Below are 21,468 nucleotides of genomic sequence, written 5' to 3' on the forward strand. Positions count from 1 at the left end.
CCCTTGGATCCTCTGGCGCGTGCACGAGTTCTCAGAATGGGTTTCATGAGCAATAGAATGCGTGCAACCCATTCCCAATTTATGCCCAGTAGTTTAGCTTTACATTCGAACGGTGTTTCGCTCCACAGTCGTTCCGCAGTGTGACTGGTGAACTTCGTTTTCTTCTTTTTTTTTTTTTTGCAGTAAAACCCACCTTTGTACGTTCGGCAGTTCGTTAGTATGGACATGAATTTCTTACCTACGCTGCACAGTGCAGGTGCTTTAAGGCAACCACACGTAAACGTTGCAGCTCATCAGCGCAGGCCTCTGACGCGACATTGTGCCCTCTTTTTATGGAGAAAGTACGGACCGCAGCTTCGCGTAGTCACGCACCCCCCCCCCCCCCCCTTAACAGAGAGGGCGTGGCACCCCATTAAAAGCCACGCGCTGATGCGCTGAAACAGGTACGTGTGGTCAGGCCTTTACGCGAGTCGCGGCGCGGACGGCAATCGCAAGTCGATGTTTTATCGGAAGTTCTACATCGACAATGATGACCTATGATGTTAAAGAAAATAGAACAGGCCAGCGTGGGTCGTAATAATAACGTGTTGTTGCTTGCATGGAGAGGCGTTATCAGTACCATTCGCTGATCACTTAGTGCTATACACTTAGTGCTATACACTTAGTCAGTGCGGCGAGGTTTCTTGGCTCCTGCGCTGCACTCTTGAAGGCGGTCTTGCACGAGGTGACCATGAATGGCGGTGCAGCGCGCCTTTGTTGTCTGTCGAAAGCTTGCAGCACTATTGACGCTATCATGTCAGGCTTTTGTTTGAGCGAAGACCTACTGTTACATAACTATGATTCTTGTACAATAACAATTTAGTAATTTTGTTACAAGGGCTAGATAGGTCACATGATATGTGAAAAGGTAGTGCAGTTTACACCTGGCAATAATCTGTTCCAAAATTACCTTCAAAATCTGTTTTAATGTTATGTGTATTTTTAGCCAATTAAAATATGCACTGGTGCCCCCCGCCCATTGCTAAAAATTTTTATTTTCGAGCTCTCAGGACGAAATATTCAATGCCGTCAACTGCTTCGAAGCAAAGTTTTTCTGCTCCAAAATTGAAATTTCGCTGCTCCAAAAACTGCTCCCAATTTAGACTCGACTGCTTCACCCCTGTTTCAAGCAAGTCTCCTGCAAAGTGTCCCCCACAACAACCTGGCAGCTAGTGAAGAGTCTTGATTGGCCCAAAGCACAATGCACCTAACTGCCTATTATCTGCTTTGAGTGACAGACCCTTTTCAGAGCAGAAGATTCTAGGGCCATGGAGCAGTAGCTAAACTGTGCTGCTCGCAATAAGAGCACTTATGACATTTAGAACAGATTACAAGCTCACTTTAAGAGCTAATGCCTGTGTATTGGGATGCAGATTAGGTCTATGAGCAAAAGATGTAGGCATATCGCATATTTGCATAGGTAATGGTGTATCATTACCATCAGAAGCAGATCTCTTTGTGTTCCATTCCCGCTCTCTGTCCATAAAACAGAGTTGCAGGCCAGAGACAAAGCTCTCTTGGCCAGCTTCTCTGCTGTTCTTATTTTAAGTGTTCCCTCTTGGGCGGAACAAGCGAGTATCTTATTGCCACCAAAGGAAGGTGTTGTCTTGTGTGCAATGCAACATCTTGCATACATGGGTTTTGAGTTTTGTCATGCCGCTTTTCTTGTTCGTGCTACATGTTTACAGTAGTCATTACTTTCTGCAAAAGGTAGCATTAAAGCTTTAGTTTATTCTATCAGCATCTGTTTTACGTGAAAAGGAACTAGATGATGTTTGTCACTGTTAGCTGCAAAGTTGTAAGGCAGGAAGGTGGATGTTCATGTAGGTGCTTTAGTGCAGGAAAAGTACCATAAATCAGTTGGGAAATCATTTTTGAATTAGTATGTATTGTTCATGTTTGCATTGTACTTGCATGTTATGTACTTGTCACCATTGCTGCGCTACTGCCATGTGTATGTACTAGTCACCAGGGTCTTTGTCAAGCTGTTCTCATGGCTTTTAGCTTTGGCGACCTTCCAGTTTTGTCTGGTAAATAAGAAAATTTGAAAAATTTGAGTTTGAATTTCAGTAATAAGTGTGCAGAAAGCAATGCACAGCAAGATGGCATTTTATATGGTGTATAATAACTGCGTTAACCTGTTTGAATATTAATTTTAATTTCAATTTTTTCAAGAGTTTGACAGAATACATTCAGGTCATGTAAAGCGTTGTTAAAAATGAAGCCGGTTACTGAACAAGGTCGAGAGAAAACAACACTTTGGTGTCTGCGTGATCAGAACAAATTGAGAATAAGGGATCTGTGCAGATTCTGATATGAAATTTTGTTTGTTCTTCATCATTGACTCTCTTCATTTTTTTAAATTTCAATGTTTTTATTGTTTACTCTTTTTGCGACCCCTTCAAGTTTCAGAGCAATATATGCAAAGCTTTGCCATTTCAGATGATACCCCAGCTTTAATATGTATAGATTGAAGCTCAAATGTGTTGAACATTTTTTACGAGGTGATTATGGTCTACGTTAATGGGCATACAATGTGTACTCCATCTCACCACTATGGTTCAGCACTGTCAATGCTACGGGGTGTAAGCAGCCACATGCACAGGAAAACATAAGTCCAGATATATTGGCAAAGTTGAGACATTTGCCCTTGTTTAGCATCAGCTGCTTCACCTCAATGATTAATATAATTATTCTTGATCACATTCATGTCAGATTTCTTTAATTGTTATATTAGTAACTTCTGGTAATCGTGGTTAAAAATAGCATGGGAGCACCCATACAAGCTCGACCGCCTGCTTTGATCTGAACTGGTCCTTGACGCTCACCCGAAGAGCTCACAGAAACAAATAAATGGTGTAATTAGCTATGGCTTCGTGCCATCTCACGATCAAGACAAAGGTTCAGGCAGGCTTTACGTTATTGATGAGATAAGCTGGTTCTTTAGCCACGCCTGCTAAGCCTAATGTGCAAAAAATTTGATAGTGGTTTATGCAAACAGTGCTATAGTCATGAATACATTGCTGTCGAAGCTGTAGGACATAAGTCTAAACCAAATATGAGTGTCAGTCTGGAACTTACAGGCCACCGAGCGCAAGACGACGACGTGATAAACTCGAAGCAGAGGGCACCAGGGTCAGTGGATGCAGCCATGTTCTATTTTGCTTTGCTGCTGCCGTCTGCTTACCGAGTATGTGCGCGCACACACCAGGGGCACACTTGGCAGATGGCACAGCATGGATGAATACATGTGGAGGGGCTCATCGCCTTTCCTATTGGCTAAGGGGCCCTGTAGCCTCCTCAGTGCTAAAGGGAACTTCTGAGAAAGAGTATAGTTGTATGCCCGTTTTGTTAATGCACATGCCTTGTGAAATCTTTGATGGAATCTGATGGAAAAGCCGCAGGCTATGCATTGTCATTTCACGATGGCTTCTTTTTTTGTAAGTGACCTAAAATGAGAAATTATTTAGGCATTGTACAAAATTGTTGTAAAATCCAAAGTTTGATAGCAACCCTCTTCGGTCGGGAAAGTGCACGTTGAAAAAATTTGAAATGAAATACTGACTAAAGATGTACTGAAAAAAAAAACTAGCATATTTTTGGAGAGTGCTTCGCTTTTTGTTTTTTTCAGTAAGGCTCTGTTATGTACTACATTTTTATTATTTATGGCACATGGAACTTTGTTTAGTAGTGCAGTCTTTGTTGATGTGACTAGAATCGCAGTGTTATATTATTGTAAGGCTACTGTCTCATTAAACAAGATGAAAGATGGCAAAAAGAGATCATGCCATATGTTATTTCTGTAGTTTCAAGCTGTGTAAGAAGATGCAACATCAACTAAACAATTCTTATATCCTGCTGAAGCTACCACCTTGCAATGACTGGGGTAGAATTACTATGGAACTTTCTGTCATCTTTAGGGGACCCAGGATGACATGGCATTGTCTAGGAGAGATAGCAGTCAGCCCTGGAGTGCTCCAGCCAGTCCAACAATGGGCCGCGTGAGACCTGCTACAACATTTCAACCTCTGAATCATGTAAACTACTTGCCCATTTTGGGAATTTTTATTTACAAACTTAGGCTAGTGTCTATATTTTTAGTATTCTTAGTAGTACTACAGTAATGTCTGACAGTATTCTGTTCCTGTATTAGATTTAGGCTAAAATGCAGGTTGGAGATATTTCAGTAAACAAAATACGGTGAACTCCCATGTTATTAAGCCGCAACTCGGTCCTTGGCCGCCACTATTAAAATCGAGACACACAGAGGTGACACTTACAGTTCTATGAACTGGACATACATATTCTACACATACATACCCTCCATCTGCTGGTGATCCAGCATTGTGTGAGAGATGTGGAGAATCACTTATGTATCTCCACATCCTTGTTCAGTGCAATGAGTTAGATGCGCTAAGAAAAAAAGCACTTTTTACTACCCTTCTGACAGCAGCTCCCACTACATTATGTCATGCTTATCGGGAGGGATTCCATTTTTAAACTCCAACCACTGTTTTCATTTTTAAATTATTTACATAGCTTTCACTCTATATTCCGAGGTGATCTGTAGCACAACGTCAGTATCGAGGTCGTGGCTGCAGTGGCTACACCTTCATCATGGTTTTGTGATCACGACCTTTCGCTATTCACTCTCACTGCACCTATTTCATGCCTCTGTCATGATTTTAATACTTCTGTGTCTTACCTGCGTTACCGCGAAGGATTTCAAGGCCCCTATGCAGCCACGCACCATATCATTGTTCACATCTCTTGTCTACTGAAACGGCACTCTTTGGTCATCAATTAGCCCTTGCGCCATAAAGCACCACACACCATAATCATCAGTTAACTTTGACAATTCAAACTCGGTTCTTTTTAAATTCTGCTTAAACAAAAATTTATCTGGTCTCATATTGCAGCAGCCGGCACTAGCCCAGTAAATTAGAAAATCTTTAGTTCTACATGGCAATCCCCAATCTCAATAACGTAGAGTACAGTAGACTCACGATAATTCAAGCTCTGATAATTTGTACTTTTGGTTAATTCAAACAAAATTCAATTTTTTGGTTGGCCCTTCATTCTTCCAATGTATTTAAAAGCCTCTTAATTCAAACTCCATTATTTGGCAAATTCATGCATTTTGCGGTTCCGTACCAGCTGCATTCCCACTACTATTTAAAAATTTACGTGCATATATAATCCCAGCAGTCTAAAACTTAAAAATAAACACCTAGTAAACAAATGTTTGAAGCAGAGTAAATGCATGGCAAACTGTGATGCTTCTCAAGTGGTATAGAGAGCGTTGTGCTGAAGGCACATGTAGCAAAGAAGCAGTTGGCAGTTCACAATTTCTTTAAGGCGAGATGCGGGTCGAAAAACGTGAGTTTTTTTCAAAATTACGATTTTTTTATTTTCGCCTGTTTTGATAAGATTAGTACCTCTACTGTTATGAAAAAATAATACAGGTTGAGACTTAACTGGAAATGCTTTAAAATTGCATCTAAAGAGCACAAGGTGCCTGTTAAAAGGTCGAAAATGTGCAGTCTTCGAGCACCTTGCCGCCGATAATGCGCCGCCACTCGCCATTGTTGATCGCATGAGTCGAAGAGGCGAGTTCAAATAACAACAGTTTCTCTCGCTGATGCAGCACAAGAAATAATAAAAAGAAGCACTCTTCTGCGCGTTTTTCGAGCGCCGCGACTGGCTTATCACATGGTACGAATCGGGGACCGCCACTGGCTGTTGCGCGCCTGTATGTGCTGTGAAATTATTTGCGGGGTCCATGTCTTATCGAGCAGCGCAGCTGAACAATAATGTAATTTTCTCATGTAATTATCCCCGTTATGAATGAAAAAAGGCATTGCTCTCAAGTTAAAGCCGTTGTGCGGCGCACTCTGTAGGAATAGGCTACGAGCAGCTTGTCCGATTTGCGGCAGTTGTTGGCTTGGAGAAGCCAGTGCATCAAAAGTCATTCACACCCGTCAGCCAGAAAGTTCTTGATGCGGCAATGGATGAGGTCAGCACCAATCTTGAGAGGTCGAAAGAGCTCGCAGTGAGAGAACTTAGCAGGGACCACATTGCCATTATGTTCGACGGTATGTGGCACAAGCATGGCTGCAAAATGGCATGACACTGGACTTAGTTCGGATTTCACAGTCCTGTCGAACTTCTTCCTTGCTTGCAGTTGGCACATGGCTCTGCCAGATGGAGCGGAAGTTTGGCAAGCGTTTCATGGCCCTGTCTGTGAGCGAAATGTCTTTGAGGAGTCGGCTCGAAAAAGCCGAGAGGGACAAACTCATGGTGCTGGCGTATTTTAGTTGCAGTGGCCACTACAAGAAGGATTGTTCTTTTTGGTGTGCAAATTTCATCTGATTTAATGATATCTTTCACAAACAAAAACTCAGTTTTTGCCCCTCCTTTCTCAGGCACTTCTAGTGCTCAGATCTGTGTGAAACTTTGCCCAAATTTTTTCCAAAGTATGACAAATGCAATTATCAAGTTTAAATTTTAATATTTTATTGTATAATAAAAAATTGAACGTATACCTTTACTAGGGTAGGTGAAATATGGACTTTTTACGTCTATTATTTTTCATAGGTATTACATATTTTGTATGTGCTTCCTAATTAGTTATTTGCACTCTACACTTTATTTGAAGCATTATGAACTATGAATGGTAAAAAATTACAGAAGTTTAGGTATGAAAAGAGGGTGGAAAGGGGTTAGGGTTTTCACTTTGTCATGTTGCAGCGCTTAAAGTGTGTAACTTGCAAGAAAACTAATTATATATTTGAAATCAGCATAAAAAGTTACATAAACAGCTTAAGTTTCATTGCTCTAGGGTGAATATTAAAAAAAAGTTTCTTCGAGTAGCATCTTCCCTTAAAAGGTCTGATCAGCAGTGATTGGCCAATAAACTTCTGGACCTTACACCTTTGCGGTCTGTTTATTTTGTACAGCTAGGTTTTAGAATTGCTTAAAAAAATTTTAATCTGATAAAATCAATGCCTAAGCATAATGTGTGATGTCACCTCCCCCATAGTCATATATCTGAGAACTTCTGATAATCCAAATGAAATTCAGAGGTCCCCTCGTGTTTCAATTAACGAGAATCGACTGTAGTTGGTCTACACAACCGAGCATTGCAAAAAAAAAAAAAAGAAGTTAGAGAAAAAGAGATTGGATGTAAATTCAATCACACTTTCTTTAAATTAGATGTAAATTGAATGGAAATAAAAATAAAATATCTAGGTATTTATATATAGCGGTAAAAAAAATGAGAAGAGAAGGTCTGTATAATAACACATGGGTAAATGCTTTGCTGATTCTGGCCCTAAGTGGCTGTCTGTGCACAAAAACTAATCAGAGTAAATATTCACAGTTGGAGGAAACATATTTATGCTGCAAGAAAAGTCCAGGAACTACTCAACACGTTGCAATGGAAATTCAAGATTCCCAATAGGACCTGTCGGAGGTCCTGCGGGAGGTCTTTTTAAGGCTCTTTGTTTCAAGTTGCACGGAAGTATTAACTGTTTAGCAGTTGATAGAGGCAAGAGACACTAAAAATATGTGTGGAAAAAGGCAGGGATGAGGCTGGTTAGGTGGAGTGACAACAAACTAAAGGTAGTAGCTGGTGGATGGAGGCAGTGTGCTGTAGAGGTTGTATGAACAGGAGTAGGTGCCTTAAACGGGGTGGCCAACATCTAGATAGGTGAAGGTATTTTTGTCAAAGGCACCTTGTCATTCTTAGCATGTTAGTTTTAAACCACGTTAGTAGTCATTGAGGTCATGTCACATGGTCTCACTATTAGTAGTTAGCGTCTGGAAAAGAAGAAACTGTGAAAGAGATGAGCATGGCCATTTTCTGCCTGTGAGGATCCTAGGAATGATTGTAAATTTGGAATTTGGGAATGATTGCCGCATTTGTCTCTATTATCAAAAAGTACTGGTGGTAATGTGAACCAAGTGTTGCTGGCTTGAACCTCAGGATGCTGTGCGTCTTAATTATTTAAGCTTGTTCTGTGCTTTCTTGCAAACTCAATCATTTGTTTCCAAGCACAAAATTTTATGGATAAAACACTAAATATTTATACCCATAAGCCCCCTCTTTTTATCTCATTATGAAACAAGTGTCACAAACAAGTGGTAGGTTTGAGCAGATACGTTTTGTCCCTGTGCTTTTCAGGTTGGAATTACCTGGCTAACCTTGTAGCATAGAAAGTCAGTGTGGTTCAAAATACTAATTGTGCAGTTTGTTTGATTTTAAACAATTTGTGGCTGTATAGCTAGTTGATTCTGTCTCGTAAGCATTACGCAAGTATTATAAACTTCTTATTCACTACCCTTAAAGCTTCTGAGATGCACATATGATAGACTCACAATAATTCAAACTCTGATATTTCGTAAACTGGCAATTTATACAAACAATTTTCAAAATTTTATTGCTGCCTTTCTTTGCTTCGTTGAGTGGTGGGACGTACCAGGCATATTCTCCTGCCGAAATTACTGTGTACTGTGGAACCCCTGAAACAACACGAGATGCAACACACCCAGCTGCAGCCTGACGATGGAGCAAGAAAAGAGAAAGATGGTAGAATTTGTCATGGGACAGTTTTGGTGGAGTTGTGTACACCTGCAGACTTTTCTGTCTGTTACATCACAGTATTTGCAGAAGGGGCAAAATGTCGTGGCAGCATGAGGAGTCACTAAATATGTCATATTGATGGTGATGCTGTGAGGCACTGAGAACTTGAATGGGCACTCGTGCACACTTTAAAACCCTACTGAAATGCAGTATGTTAAAGATTGTGCTTGTCACCAGTATATGGTCAGATGTACCTGCACATGTAGTAGAATTGAACATGAATATTACTAATTTGAAATTTCTGTGTCAGTATTTCTTTGAAAGCTGCCTTATCCACCCTGCACCTTTTTGTTTGTTTTTTTAATTCATACTTTTTGCTTATTTGTACCTGAAATACTATTAGCTTTTTTTTGTTTCTTCTAGCTTAAAATTCACACTAATTTATTTTTGAAGCTTTAAAAATAAATTCAACACCTCCCAGTACTTGTCAAAATGTTCAAAACCATAAGTGGAAAAAAAAAATTGGAGACAGCCACAATGCACATAATAACTAGCCATACTTGCTTTTCCTGATATGCTGCAACGAATCATACTTATGCTTGCATATCAACAGACAGTGAAACAAGGGGAGATAAGCATGGAGGTGTTATTTATATTTTTGAACTTTATTATTATAATTACAAAATAGAAAGTAAATAAAGTACTAGATGAATAAACAAATTGCTGTCAGTTGGGACTGAACCTACAACATTCGGATAACATATACAATGATAAATCAATTGATCTACCACAGTGGTAGTTTTCTCATCCATTAATTGATCAGTCATTTCTGTTTGTGTAAGCTTTGAAATGTTTGCAACACCTCTCGTCCACATGATGGCGAGTGTGGAACTCTTTTTTTTTCCAGCTTGTAGGTTGTAGGTGTGGTTCATAACAGCATACTAATTCTGTGCATTGTCATGAATTTAAGAGCAGTGTGATAAAAGAACAAAGCAGATGCACCTGCGATGACATTTTGATTATTTTCTTGTTTCCATTCATCACACATGCAGTGAACCTGCTCACTTTCTTTTGTTTTATTGCAGAACACTGCAGGTTTGGTTTCTCCACTGAAAACGTCGTCCTTAGAGACAAGGTAATGTTCAAAAAATATGGCTTTGTTTCTGCACAAGGGAAAAATGGGTGTTCTTCCTGCACTAGCCAGACACATGTAAAGCGCTTGATGTTTTATATATATTTGCAGATATGTGCAAATGTCTTGCTACTACACTTGTGCGAATAGTAGAGTATTCGAATTCGCTTTGATTCGAATTTAAATTATCAAATATTTTGAAGTATTCGGTATGAACGAATAGAATTGTATTAATCCCCATGTAACTACTTGTAAGGGTGGTTTCACTGCAGTGTTAGGGTGCTAAGCCGGGAAAGCACCTGTTCAAAAAAAATTTATTCTGTCACAAAGCCCCACTTCAACTTTAAAGGGGCCCTGCAACACTGATTAAGCATGGACAGCAAACCCTGCGGATCGGTATTCGAGAATACCGCAAACATGTGAGCTTAATGTTATAGCGCAGCACGTGGCCTGGAATTCACAATAAATTCTCAGTCAGATAAAAATTGCTCTCTTTTATGGGAAATGACACCATGTCAAAAATCGCTCATCACGGCCATTGTATTAGCCATTGGCTGATTTGAGCATGGGACGCTTGGTTGTTATTGAGGCCGCCGCGGATAGCCGCGACTTGTCCACGCGTACATTCACGATTTCACTGAAATGGCGCGTATTCAAAGAAAAAAAAAAAGAAAAAGAATGCTCAAGGTTATGACGCACACGTGACGTAGTTTCTTTCCCAATGCCATCTTTCGCGGCTTTGCTTCAAGCGCTTTCGTCGAGACAAGAGAGAATGCAATTGTGGCATGTGGCAAATAGCTAAACTCCACTCATACTAGACAAGTTCTAAAAGTTTTTGCAGCGGTTGATTCGTGAGGCAATAAGCTTCTTTAGTGAATCCATTCCATGGGTAGTTGAAACGCTGTTGAAAAACCCTTTAAATGAACATAGGATCCTCAAATCGATTGATCATTTTTTTAAGCTTAAAAGCTTGCTTTGCTGACTTATACACTCGAGCTGTAATGAATAATTTTATGTATTTTACAGTTATCACTTGCATCCTACTGAAAGTCAAATCCGGCTACTTCTTGAAGTTGTTTCGACTTCCTTTGAACGGAAAAGAAAAGAAAGCACTTGCATACAGGCCTTATTTCAATTAAAAAAATTATTGTGCAGTTATGTCATGATAAATATGTCTATTTTTTTTTATACATCATATAGTCTATCTGAATTCGATTCGAAATTCTTCGACGAAAATCACTATTCGCTTCGAATTCGTTTCGAACCTAAAATTCACTATTTGCACAAGCCTACTTGCTTCATTTATTTCCCATCATTGAATGCCTTTATGCCCATTCTCTTAGCTAAGTTATGCACAAGCTCTGTAGCACGTGATTGGGTGAAGATAAATTATGGCTCATGTGAAATTCATAAATCTTTTATAGGTAAAAAACTTTTTTTGCCTCGAGGAAGCTGTCTCAAAAAAATATTTACACTGCTGTTGAATAAGTGCATTGGTGGTTCTTTTAACCCTATGAGCGTCGAATTTTTCAAGAAAAAATTGGCAGAGGGTCAAATTACATTTTTGCGGTTTTTGGAATGCACTGAATTTCTTGTGCGTATGGCAGCAAGCCATACGCACTGAAGTCAGGAAAAAGTATGGAGAAAAAACAAACAAAATAGGAACAGTTCTTTGTGTCAGCATTATTCAGAACTGCAGAACGTTCAGTGGTATTTCAGAGTGCGGTATTCCTTGAAGCGCCTTATCGCTGCCTGCACATATAAATTGCATTTTAATCTGTCCTGCTCTTGGAGCGAGGAGTTGTGCTGGCAAACACATGGCCCCTTCTCTGGTTGCTGCTTTGGGCAGTAAAGTGGCAAATTTGGCTAGTTGGAACATACTCATCACGATTAGCATATTCATCATGATAAGTGTGGCTGTGCAGCAGAGCTAAACAAAACCTCTGTGGTGGTGAAACATAGAGAGCAGCGCATGCATAAAGTAGCTAAAGTATTTGAAATAATAAAAGCAAGACACACGTGAGCCAGCTTTCAATCGCTCTCACAGATGTTGAGATTTCGTAACTACAGCATACGCAACTACATGCTTTGGGGGGGGGGGGGGTGTTTAAAATTCTATGCCTTACTGTATGCTTATATATAACGCCTTTCTTCCATTAAACTTTCAGTTGTTAGACAGCACTTGTGTCGTGTTCTTCCTTGTGTTTTCGTGTTCCTCTTTGTGCACTGATCGTGTTGGGCAGTAAACTTAGTAATGAATGAGAATAATTTGTGAGTGTTGGTAACAAACAAGCTAACAGCAGTGCCAATAAATATTGAAAATCAACTTCGATACCCTGTAAGAAACTGCCAATAAAAGTAAAAATTAAGTTTTGCGCACCTTTGTTGCGATCACACAGTAGAACCGAAATCACAAAAGACTGTCGTCCATTGGCGTTGATGCAGACAGTACTACACGCTGATGCTAGAAATCAGTGCTTTTTATCTTCGCAAGAAGGTAGCACAATCACTTCCAGCACTTCCAAGTCCTAGGATGTGGCGGCACCTCCCAGTGAGCAGGTGCCATCATTACGGCTCAGAATTTCAAGCGGAGGGTTAAAAACGCACCTCTACGAGTCCATGTCAAAGACACTGCGGCACGGAAATCTGCCCCTGAACATGTCTGGCAAAAATACTCATAGGGTTAAAGCTGTTCATAGGGTAGTATATATAATATTCGCTAAAGTGTGTATTCTATATAGTATGTTTTCAATTTTTGGCATGTCTCATTTTAGTCATTGACCTTGCTGTACGGTGACACCTTTTAGATTTCTGTCCATCAATCAAGTTTCCCCATTTAAAATGTTGCTCAAGCTAGTCTTCTAGAACTTCTGTTTTTCCTGTACCAGTGCTAGGACACCTGTCAAGAGTCCCACTGAGCCAAGCCTTGATGTAGTAGCTGAGCTGTCAGAGGACACTGGTTCTAGCAGCTCATTCCAGCACATAGACATGGACCTCCTGGGACCCCTACAAGAGATTTTCAGCCGTTGCAGCACCACGAACCAACAGCTCCAGCCCAGCCAAATGAACCATTTGGCCTCACCACAGGCACCACCAGAAAAACAGGTCTGTACATTGCAGTGTAGCAGACTTAATTTTCTTCCCTCTCGACAACTGATAGTATTCAGAAACGTTCCTCGACTTGAACTTTACTTTCCACCGCCTTTCATGCAGCGCAAGCGCATCTCGAGTGTGCTGGCTTTAGGTGCCAAGGCAGAACGAACACACAAACACATTTCAAATGCGCTGCATTGACGACGGTGCCAAGTCTAGTTCAAGTCAAAGAGTGTTTCTCAATATGGGGGTGAAAATTCCTTCGTAAAAAACAGCGCGGGCTCACGGGACAAGAAAGACGACAAAACTTAGCGGTGGCTAACAACAGGAGCACTTATTTCGTGTGAACAAATATACAGTCAACTCTTGTCAATTCAAATCCGAAGTGACCTCTGAAGTTTGTTTGAATTATCAAAAAGTTTGAACTATCAGAAGTTCTCAGATGGATGACTCTGGGTGAAGTGACATCACACATTATGATTAGACATTGATTTTATATCATTTGAAAATTTTTTCGGGTCTTTTAGCCCTAACTGCATGCAGTGAATAGAAAACAGAGGTGTAAAGTCCATAAGTTTATTGTCCATTTACTCTGCTGATCACACCTTTTGAAGAAATCGTGAATTTATAACTGCTTCATTGCTGTAGATATGTGCCTTCAGCACAAAGCTCTCTATACCAGTTGAGAAGCATCACAGTTTACCATGCGCTTACTTTGTTTTAAACATTTGTTTACTTGGAAAGTCTTTTCCCTTGAAGGCCTCAGGTGCTTATTTTTCATTTTTAGACTGTTAGGGTTATATAAGCACACAAATTTATGAATAGCAGTGGGAAATCAGCTGGTATTGACGAAATAATGGAGTTTGCATTAAGAGGCTTTTAAATACAGTGAAAGAATTGTAGTGGAGCATACGCACCAACGCGTATACACCTTCGAAAGAGAACGAAAAACCCCGCGCTCTGATTGCATGAGAACATGTGCCGCCTTTGCCAGACTTTACCGTACGGGCATTTTCCGTTGCGACCTCGTTGCGACATCTCTGGTTGAATAAACGTTATCACGTTTGGTGGAGGTTGCTGAGATCCCCAAGCAGACCTGGAGCTCCACTCTCGCAAGTTGGCCGAGAAATCACCGCACAACATGACTGACGCAGTCGCCAACCAGCCCATCCCAGCACAGCCAGTACCATCAGCTGTCCCGTCTACCTGCCCCAGCGCTACCCATCAACGGGACCCACCAATCTTCAGCGGCAGTGGTGAGCGAGATGTCAAAGACTGGCTCTCCTTGTACGAACGCGTAAGCACCAGCAACAAGTGGGACGACGACTCTAAGCTCGCCTATGTTATCTTTTACTTGGCTGACGTCGCTAAGCTTTGGTTTACCAACCGCGAAACCGCCATCGCTAACTGGTCCACCTTTAAGACCCTCGTGACCGAAGCGTTCCGTTGACCAGAGGTCCGCAAGCTTCGCGCTAACCAGCGTCTACGCCGCCGAGCCCAGCAGCCTGGCAAGACGTTTACTAGCTATATTGAGGATGTGCTCTACCTCTGCAGGCACGTTAACCCATCTATGCCTGAAGAAGAGAAAATTCGACAGATTCTCAAGGGCGTCGAGGATGGTGCATTCCAGATGCTTCTTGCAAAAAGCCTGACCACGGTGTCAGTCCTCGTAAGCCTGTGCCAGAGCTTCGATGAATTGCGCCGTCAGCGTTCCATCGTTAGACAGAGTGTCCCACCATCAGATTCAATCTCGGCCGTCGCACTCGCAAATGGCATCGTTCGCCAAGGAAGTCTGTCCAACCAGTTCAAAGACTTCATCAGGGAGGAAGTCGCCCGACATCTCTTCCTGTTGCTGCATAGCGACACGCCCACTGCAAGCCTGCCTTCGACACTGCAGCAAGCCATACGCACTGAAGTTTGCGATGCTCTCCCAACAATTCCGGCCCCTTATCCATGCACTTCGGTACCATTTGATCTCTCAACTGCCAGCTACGCGCCGCCTGCGCCACCTTCACCTCTCAGCTACGCAGCTGTGGTCACGCGGCCCCCACCGCATCCAGTCTCCTTATCGGCTCCACTTCCTCCGGCCTCGCCTCCAGTTTACAGGCCCCCACCTCGCTTTTTCCGTCTATCTAATGAGTGGCGCACCCATGACAACTGTCCTATCTGCTTCACTTGGCATCGCTGGCCACATTGCACGCTGCTGCCACCGCTGTCCCACACCTGCGTACGCCTCCTTTAGAACTCCTACCCACGGGCCGCAGCAGGCCACCACGTCTGCATATGAACAGAGGCACTCAGACTTGGATCGCCGCCCATCAACTGCTCGTTTCCCATTCTCTCGTCGCCGATCGCCATCACCTATGCGTCGTCGACCACCTCCTGATGAGGGAAACTAATCAGTGCAGTTCCGGAGGCAAGAACTGCAACTTCTGCGCAATTCTCAAGGCCTTCATTTTTGCCGCAAAATGTTGTTGATGTTGAGGGAGTCGCCACTCTAGCGTCAATTGATACTGGGGCCGTCATTTTTGTGATGAACGCAAAATTTTGTCGGAAACTGGAGAAAGTGACCACATCTCTCTGTGGCATGGTGCTGTCCACGGCTAGCGCGCAATGCCTTCATCGCTCGGCTGTGTGTATGGCGCGCGTCGTCATTCAAGACGTTTTGTACATCGTCCAATTTTTTGTTCTATCATCTTGCTCTCATGACCTCATCCTGGGTTGGGATTTCTTACACGTCATGAAGCGATCATCGATTTTTCACGTGCAGAGGTGTCCCTTGTGCCAACATGTGAATTTCCATCACCCAACCATTCTCCTCTGCTCTGCAAACTCATCACTGACAACGACATCACCTTGCCTCTGGAAGCTTCAGTCTCTGTTAGCCTTTCATGTGTGGCGCAACCTGACGCCACGGTGGTGTTTGCGCCATCTCCAGTTTTTACTGAACACAAGGGCATCTTTTTCCCATTTGCCGTACTTACAATTGCGTCTGGTTCCACCGTAATGCTGGTTACCAACCACTGTAACTACCCCATTGGCTTACTCCGTGGTGGAACCTTAGGATATGAACAACCTGTCGACGATACTGATGATATTATTCTTCTCGACGAAACCCCATGTCACATTGCTGCAATCACTCATGCGTCTGAGCCATCAAGTTCGTCAGCCTTCGACAATGCTATTGAGGCAGACCTTCCCCCCTCGCATCGCCGCCAACTTGTTGCTCTCCTTAACAAGTTTCGCTCTTCTTTGGACTTTCAAGAACCTGCTTTGGGCTGCACCACTACTATCACTCATACTATATGACATCGGCTCATACTCGCCTCTGCGACAGCATCCTTACCGCTTTTCCATCAAGGAGCACTGCGTCATTACGGAGCAAGTAGATGACATGCTTAAACGTGGAGTCATACAGCCTTCTCAAAACACTTCATCATCACCTGTGGTTTTGGTAAAGAAAAAAGATGGCACCATTTGATTTCGTGTGGACTATCGCCGCTTAGACAAGATTACCATGAAAGATGTCTATCTGCTACCACGAATAGACGATGCTCTTTACAAGGCGCCGAGTACTTTACATTCTTGGATCTGCGTTCAGGGTATTGGCAGGTGCCAATGGCTGAATGTGATCGCCCTAAAACATTCTTTGTAATGCCGGATGGCCTATATGAGTTCAAAGTCATGCCATTTGGGCTCTGCAACGCGCCTGCGACATTTGAGCGCATGATCGATATCATCTTGGGTGCCCCCAAATGGCAAACTTACTTGTGTTATCTGGATGACATCGTAGTCTTTTCAGCTGATTACCCGACACATCTTGGTCGTCTCCACGACATTCTGACGTGTCTAACTTCTGTAGGCTTACAACTTAACACCAAGAAGTGCCACTTTGCAGCTCGAAAACTAACCATCTTGGGACATGTCATCACAAGAGACGGTGTTCTTGCGGATCCCGATAAGCTTCGAGCTATCGCTGACTTCCCAATGCCCACATCACTGAAAGCCCCAAGAAGTTTCGTTGGTCTCTGCTCCTACTTTCGTCGCTTCGTGCGCAACTTCACGTCCATCATTGCACGTCTGACGAGTCTATTTTTCAACAGCAAAGGTATATCTGCATGGTCACCTGCATATGACGACGCATTTCGCCAGCTGCGCCGCCTGCTGACCTCACCACCTATTCTTCGTCACTACGACCCCACTGCTGCCACAGAAATTCACACCGATGCAAGTGGCGTCGGTATTGGTGCAGTTTTGGCACAACGGAAAGGCACCCAAGCCGAATACGTAGTCGCTTTTGCAAGTCGCGCTCTCAAGAAGGCTGAATTGAATTACAGAGAAGCAGTGTTTGGCCATAATCTGAGCGTTGACGAAGTTTCGCCTGTACCTTTACGGCCGTCCTTTCGACGTGGTCGCAGACCACCACGCTCTATGTTGGCTGACCACCTTGAAAGACCCGTCAGGACGCCTGGGGCGTTGGGCACTTCGATTGCAGGAATACGACATCCATGTCGTGTATCGTTTTGGTCGCAAGCATTCGGATGCCGATGTACTTTCCCGATCGCCATTAACACCAGATGTCGCTTCCCTGTCACCTCTTTTTACCACCCTGTCACCACTTGACACCACTGACATGCTTTCAGAGTTGCGTAAAGACCCATACCTTGCCTTGTTACTCGACTACCTTACCTATTCATGTGCTGTCCCTTCCACGAGAGCGCTATGCCGGCAAGCAGCCCGCTTTTCCATGCGAGACAACATTCTGTACCGCTGCAACTACATGCCTGGTGGTCGAAAGTGGCTCCTTGCTGTCCCTACTTTTATGCGCTCTGACATCTGCATGAATTTCCATGCAGATCCCCAAAGTGCTCGCGCAGGTGTCCTGAAAACCTACAAAAGGCTGTGCCAACGATATTACTGGTGAGGAATGTATCGCTTTGTGCAGAAATACGTTCAGTCTTGAACCACTTGCCAACAGAACAAGATACTTCCGCGGCACATTACTGGCATGTTACAGCAGCTCCTGTGCCCGGCTCACCCATTCGACCGCATGGGTATCGACTTCTATGGCCCCCTTCCGTATAGTGGCCCTGGAAACCAATGGATTATTGTCGGCGTCGATCATCTGACTCACTATGCTGAGACTGCAGCTCTAACGGCAGCAACCGCCCACAAAGTTGCACTCTTCATTTTGTGCAGCTTCATTCTACGCCATGGTGCTCCACGGAAATTACTCAGCGATAGGGGTCGAGTGTTCCTGTCGGAGATCATCCAAGCTATCCTCGCTGAATGCAACATCATCCACCGGAAATCTACAGCATACCATTCACAGACAAATGATCTCACTGAGCGGTTCAACCGCACACTTGGGGACATGCTGCAGATGTACACCTCCTCCGACCACACTAACTGGGACGCTTCATTACCTTTTGTTACCTTCACCTATAACACCGTGACTCAAGCAACTACCGGTTTTTCACCGTTCTTTCTGTTGTACGGCCGCGAACCTTCCCACCCACTGGACACTATACTCTCGTACCAGCTTGATGCATTTGAGTGCTTTCCGCTTTCTGAAGTCGCCAGATCCGCTGAAGACTGCCGTCAATTGGCTCGGTCTCTGACAAGGCAGGCTCAAGGTCTACAAAAGACTCAACATGATGACATTCATCACATAGCTCCTGCGTTTCGTGCTGGCTCCCTTGTGTGGCTTTAGGTGCCCCCGCACGTTCCTAACCTTTTTTCTAAACTTCTTGCCCGGTACCATGGTCCTTACTGTGTCATTGACGTGACCTCGCCGGTGAATTACATCATCGAGCCCCTAACACAATCACCAGATTTGCGCCGTCGAGGACGCGAGACCATACACGTCGACCGTCTCAAGCCCTTCTACGACCCCCTCATTGTGCCTACTCCCTGAGTCGCCAGGATGGCTACTCTTCACCCCGGGGGGGGGGGGGGGGGGGGGGGGGGGTATTGTAGTGGAGCATACGCACCAACGGGTATGGGCCTTCAAAAGAGAACGAAAAACCCCGTGCTCTGATTGCGCAAGAACGTGTGCCGCCTTTGCCAGACTTTCCCGTACGTCCATTTTCCGTTGCGACCTCGTTGCGACTTCTCTGGCTAAATAAACATCTTCACAGAATAGAGTGCCAACCCAAAAATTGAATTTTGTTTGAATTATCGAAAGTATGAACTATCAGAATTTGAATTATCTTGAGTTTGCTGTATATGCCTGGGAAAGGGAAAAACAAGAAAAAAAATATTATGGAAAGAGAAGCCCTGCACATGCGTCTTGACATGTAGATGAAAATTCAAAGTTCAGTCACGAGATAATTATTCTCGTTGTAGGTTTGTACAATGGACAATGTGCTTACACATGATGGTCTGATGTAATAAATCATGAACGCTTCATAGATCTTCGGGCATGGAAATAAAGCTATATTTGCGTAAGATGAGCGTCAGTTCAAAATTTGGAGTCTATCCACTCTCGACACAATGAATTGCCAGATTGTTTCTAGTTTTGTCCTTGAGATTGTTTGTGTGCTGTCCGAACCAGTCATTTACACAGTGACCAATTTGAATAACGTAGTGGCCCCTGCAAGTCGTCATTTTCCTCTTTCCAAGGCATATATATTTGTTCACAAAAATAAATGCTCATGTTGTGAGCCAGCGCAAAGTCCTGTCATCTTTCTTGTCCGTGTACCTGTGCTGTTTTTTTACTATGAAGTCATGCGAACAAGCTCACATTTATATTATACGGTTTTATCGGCAAATTCTATTTAGGAACAGATTTTGTCTTTTTCAGTAATTTTGCATCACAGTTGTCATGCAATATGCTACTGTAGAATCTCGGTGATATGAACCAGGCTGACACAAATTTCGGTCTAATACGAATTTTTAAAATGTGGCCAAATTTCATGGTGATCAATGGGTCGAAATTCACATGTTGTGAACACATTTCCCCTCGAAATGGGAACTGAAACCTCTGAGGGATGGCTCCGCAAGCTCCAGAAATACTTATTTACTTGCATAATTCTCACACTTTTTTATGCGAAAAACCCATGAAAAGTTGTGTGGGGGGGTGTGTGAGAATTATGCTAGGAAATTTGGGGGGGGGGGGGGGGACGAAGTGGCCGCAACTCGGTATTCTCATGCTAAGAACTAACTACAAGCTTTGAGAGGTACTCATAAAAACTTACTTCAACTACAAAACAAAATTTATTTGAGACACAAAAGCTGCAAGCAAATGGTAGAGTTTTGGAATACCTTATGCTAAGCTTGCGAGCGTAGCATTAGCGTTCGTCACGGGAGCCCGCAAAAGGTTAGCGTACGACATCAAGCCTGGGTTCATGAACATTTAATAAGGAATTGGCCGCAGTTATCTTCTGAAGAAATTAAGTTTTACTATCCGCCCCAGTCTTAGGCGCATAGAATATCCAGGGCGCCTTGGTGGCTTTCAGCTGCCCGTGCTGCCGTCGCCAGTAACGAACACAAAACTTGTCGCCTCTAAAGTGCCTACCGGTGGTCCTGTTGTGGTTGTTTAGTGCATGATCAATCACTTTCAACTTGAAAGCAGCTGTGTAGCTTCGGTATCGCCCCATAACGTAACCACAGAACGGACTAAATATACACTAGCACACTGCTACACACACTTGTCACTTTTGCTTGGCTTGGATGGGGGCTCTGTGCGTTGATAGTACGCATAATACTTAAGAGATGGCGCCAAGCTTTTGTGCGCTATCATCATCAGTGGTTGGAAGGTGCAGACGACAGTTCAGCTGCAATTTTTGGGGGTGAAGTAATTACTCGCAGAAAAAATAAAATCGCATTTTTGTTTAGCAATTTGGGGGAGGGTGCGAGAATTTCGCGAGTGCGAGAATTGTGCGAATAAATACGGTACGTGCGAGGACAGCAGACATAAATTGAAAACAAAACTGTCGTTTGCATTGCAATGCATGTGGCCAACGCACACTTAAAAATGGAATACCGCTTGCTACAACCACTTAGCATGAAACCATGGTCACTATGAATGTGATCATAGATGGTGACCACACAGTTAATTCTGTGGTATATTAAAAGCTCACTAAATCATTCACAGGTTGAAATTCAGTTATATTGTTGCAGTGCGTGAGTCTGGAACAATCGTGTAGCTGCATGAAGTTTTGAGAATGGTGCTGTGATAATAGAGTTGCAGTCGTTTGATGATCTATAAGCACCTCTAGCTCATTTCGCTTGTACCTTCGCTATGCTTCATTCATCGGCTCATGTGTTCTCCTGGCTAAGTGCTCCTTGTTAACATGAGAGAAAGAAGAGCAGTGAGCACGGTGAGTAGGCAGGTTATTCTTGATACCGACATGAATAGATATGTGGGGTGGCGTCACGACCGTCATTGGAGATACCGAAAGGCCCAGAGAGGAGTGGGGACTGTGTCTTAGAATATGTGGTGCGCCCATTACTCTTAGCGCTGTCACATTTGGCACTGCTGATTATGCAGGCAGTCTGAACTTGCCTTGAAATGTTAAAAAATTATCACAGGTGGTTTAGGGGCTTTTTAAAGGCATTCAAGTCATTAAAAGGCATGAAGGATTTGGCATTCCCGTCGTTCGCTTATGACTATGGT

General features: G+C 43.2%; 1 protein-coding gene across 4 annotated transcripts in view; it reads left to right on the forward strand.

Moving 5' to 3' along the window:
• LOC119161619 (DENN domain-containing protein 1A) overlaps positions 1–21,468 on the forward strand; it is a 155,641-nt gene that overhangs the window by 99,145 nt on the left and 35,028 nt on the right. For 2 of the 4 annotated variants that reach the window (XM_075878892.1, XM_037414189.2), the window contains 3 exons: positions 3,960–4,076; positions 9,709–9,758; positions 12,644–12,860. In XM_075878892.1, coding sequence (XP_075735007.1) covers positions 3,960–4,076; positions 9,709–9,758; positions 12,644–12,860 — 384 coding nt within the window. The remainder of the gene's footprint in view (positions 1–3,959; positions 4,077–9,708; positions 9,759–12,643; positions 12,861–21,468) is intronic. The other 2 variants (XM_075878894.1, XM_075878895.1) reach the window with 1 other exon arrangement.

Source organism: Rhipicephalus microplus, chromosome X (genome assembly GCF_043290135.1).
Source record: "Rhipicephalus microplus isolate Deutch F79 chromosome X, USDA_Rmic, whole genome shotgun sequence".
NCBI lineage: Eukaryota > Metazoa > Arthropoda > Arachnida > Ixodida > Ixodidae > Rhipicephalus > Rhipicephalus microplus.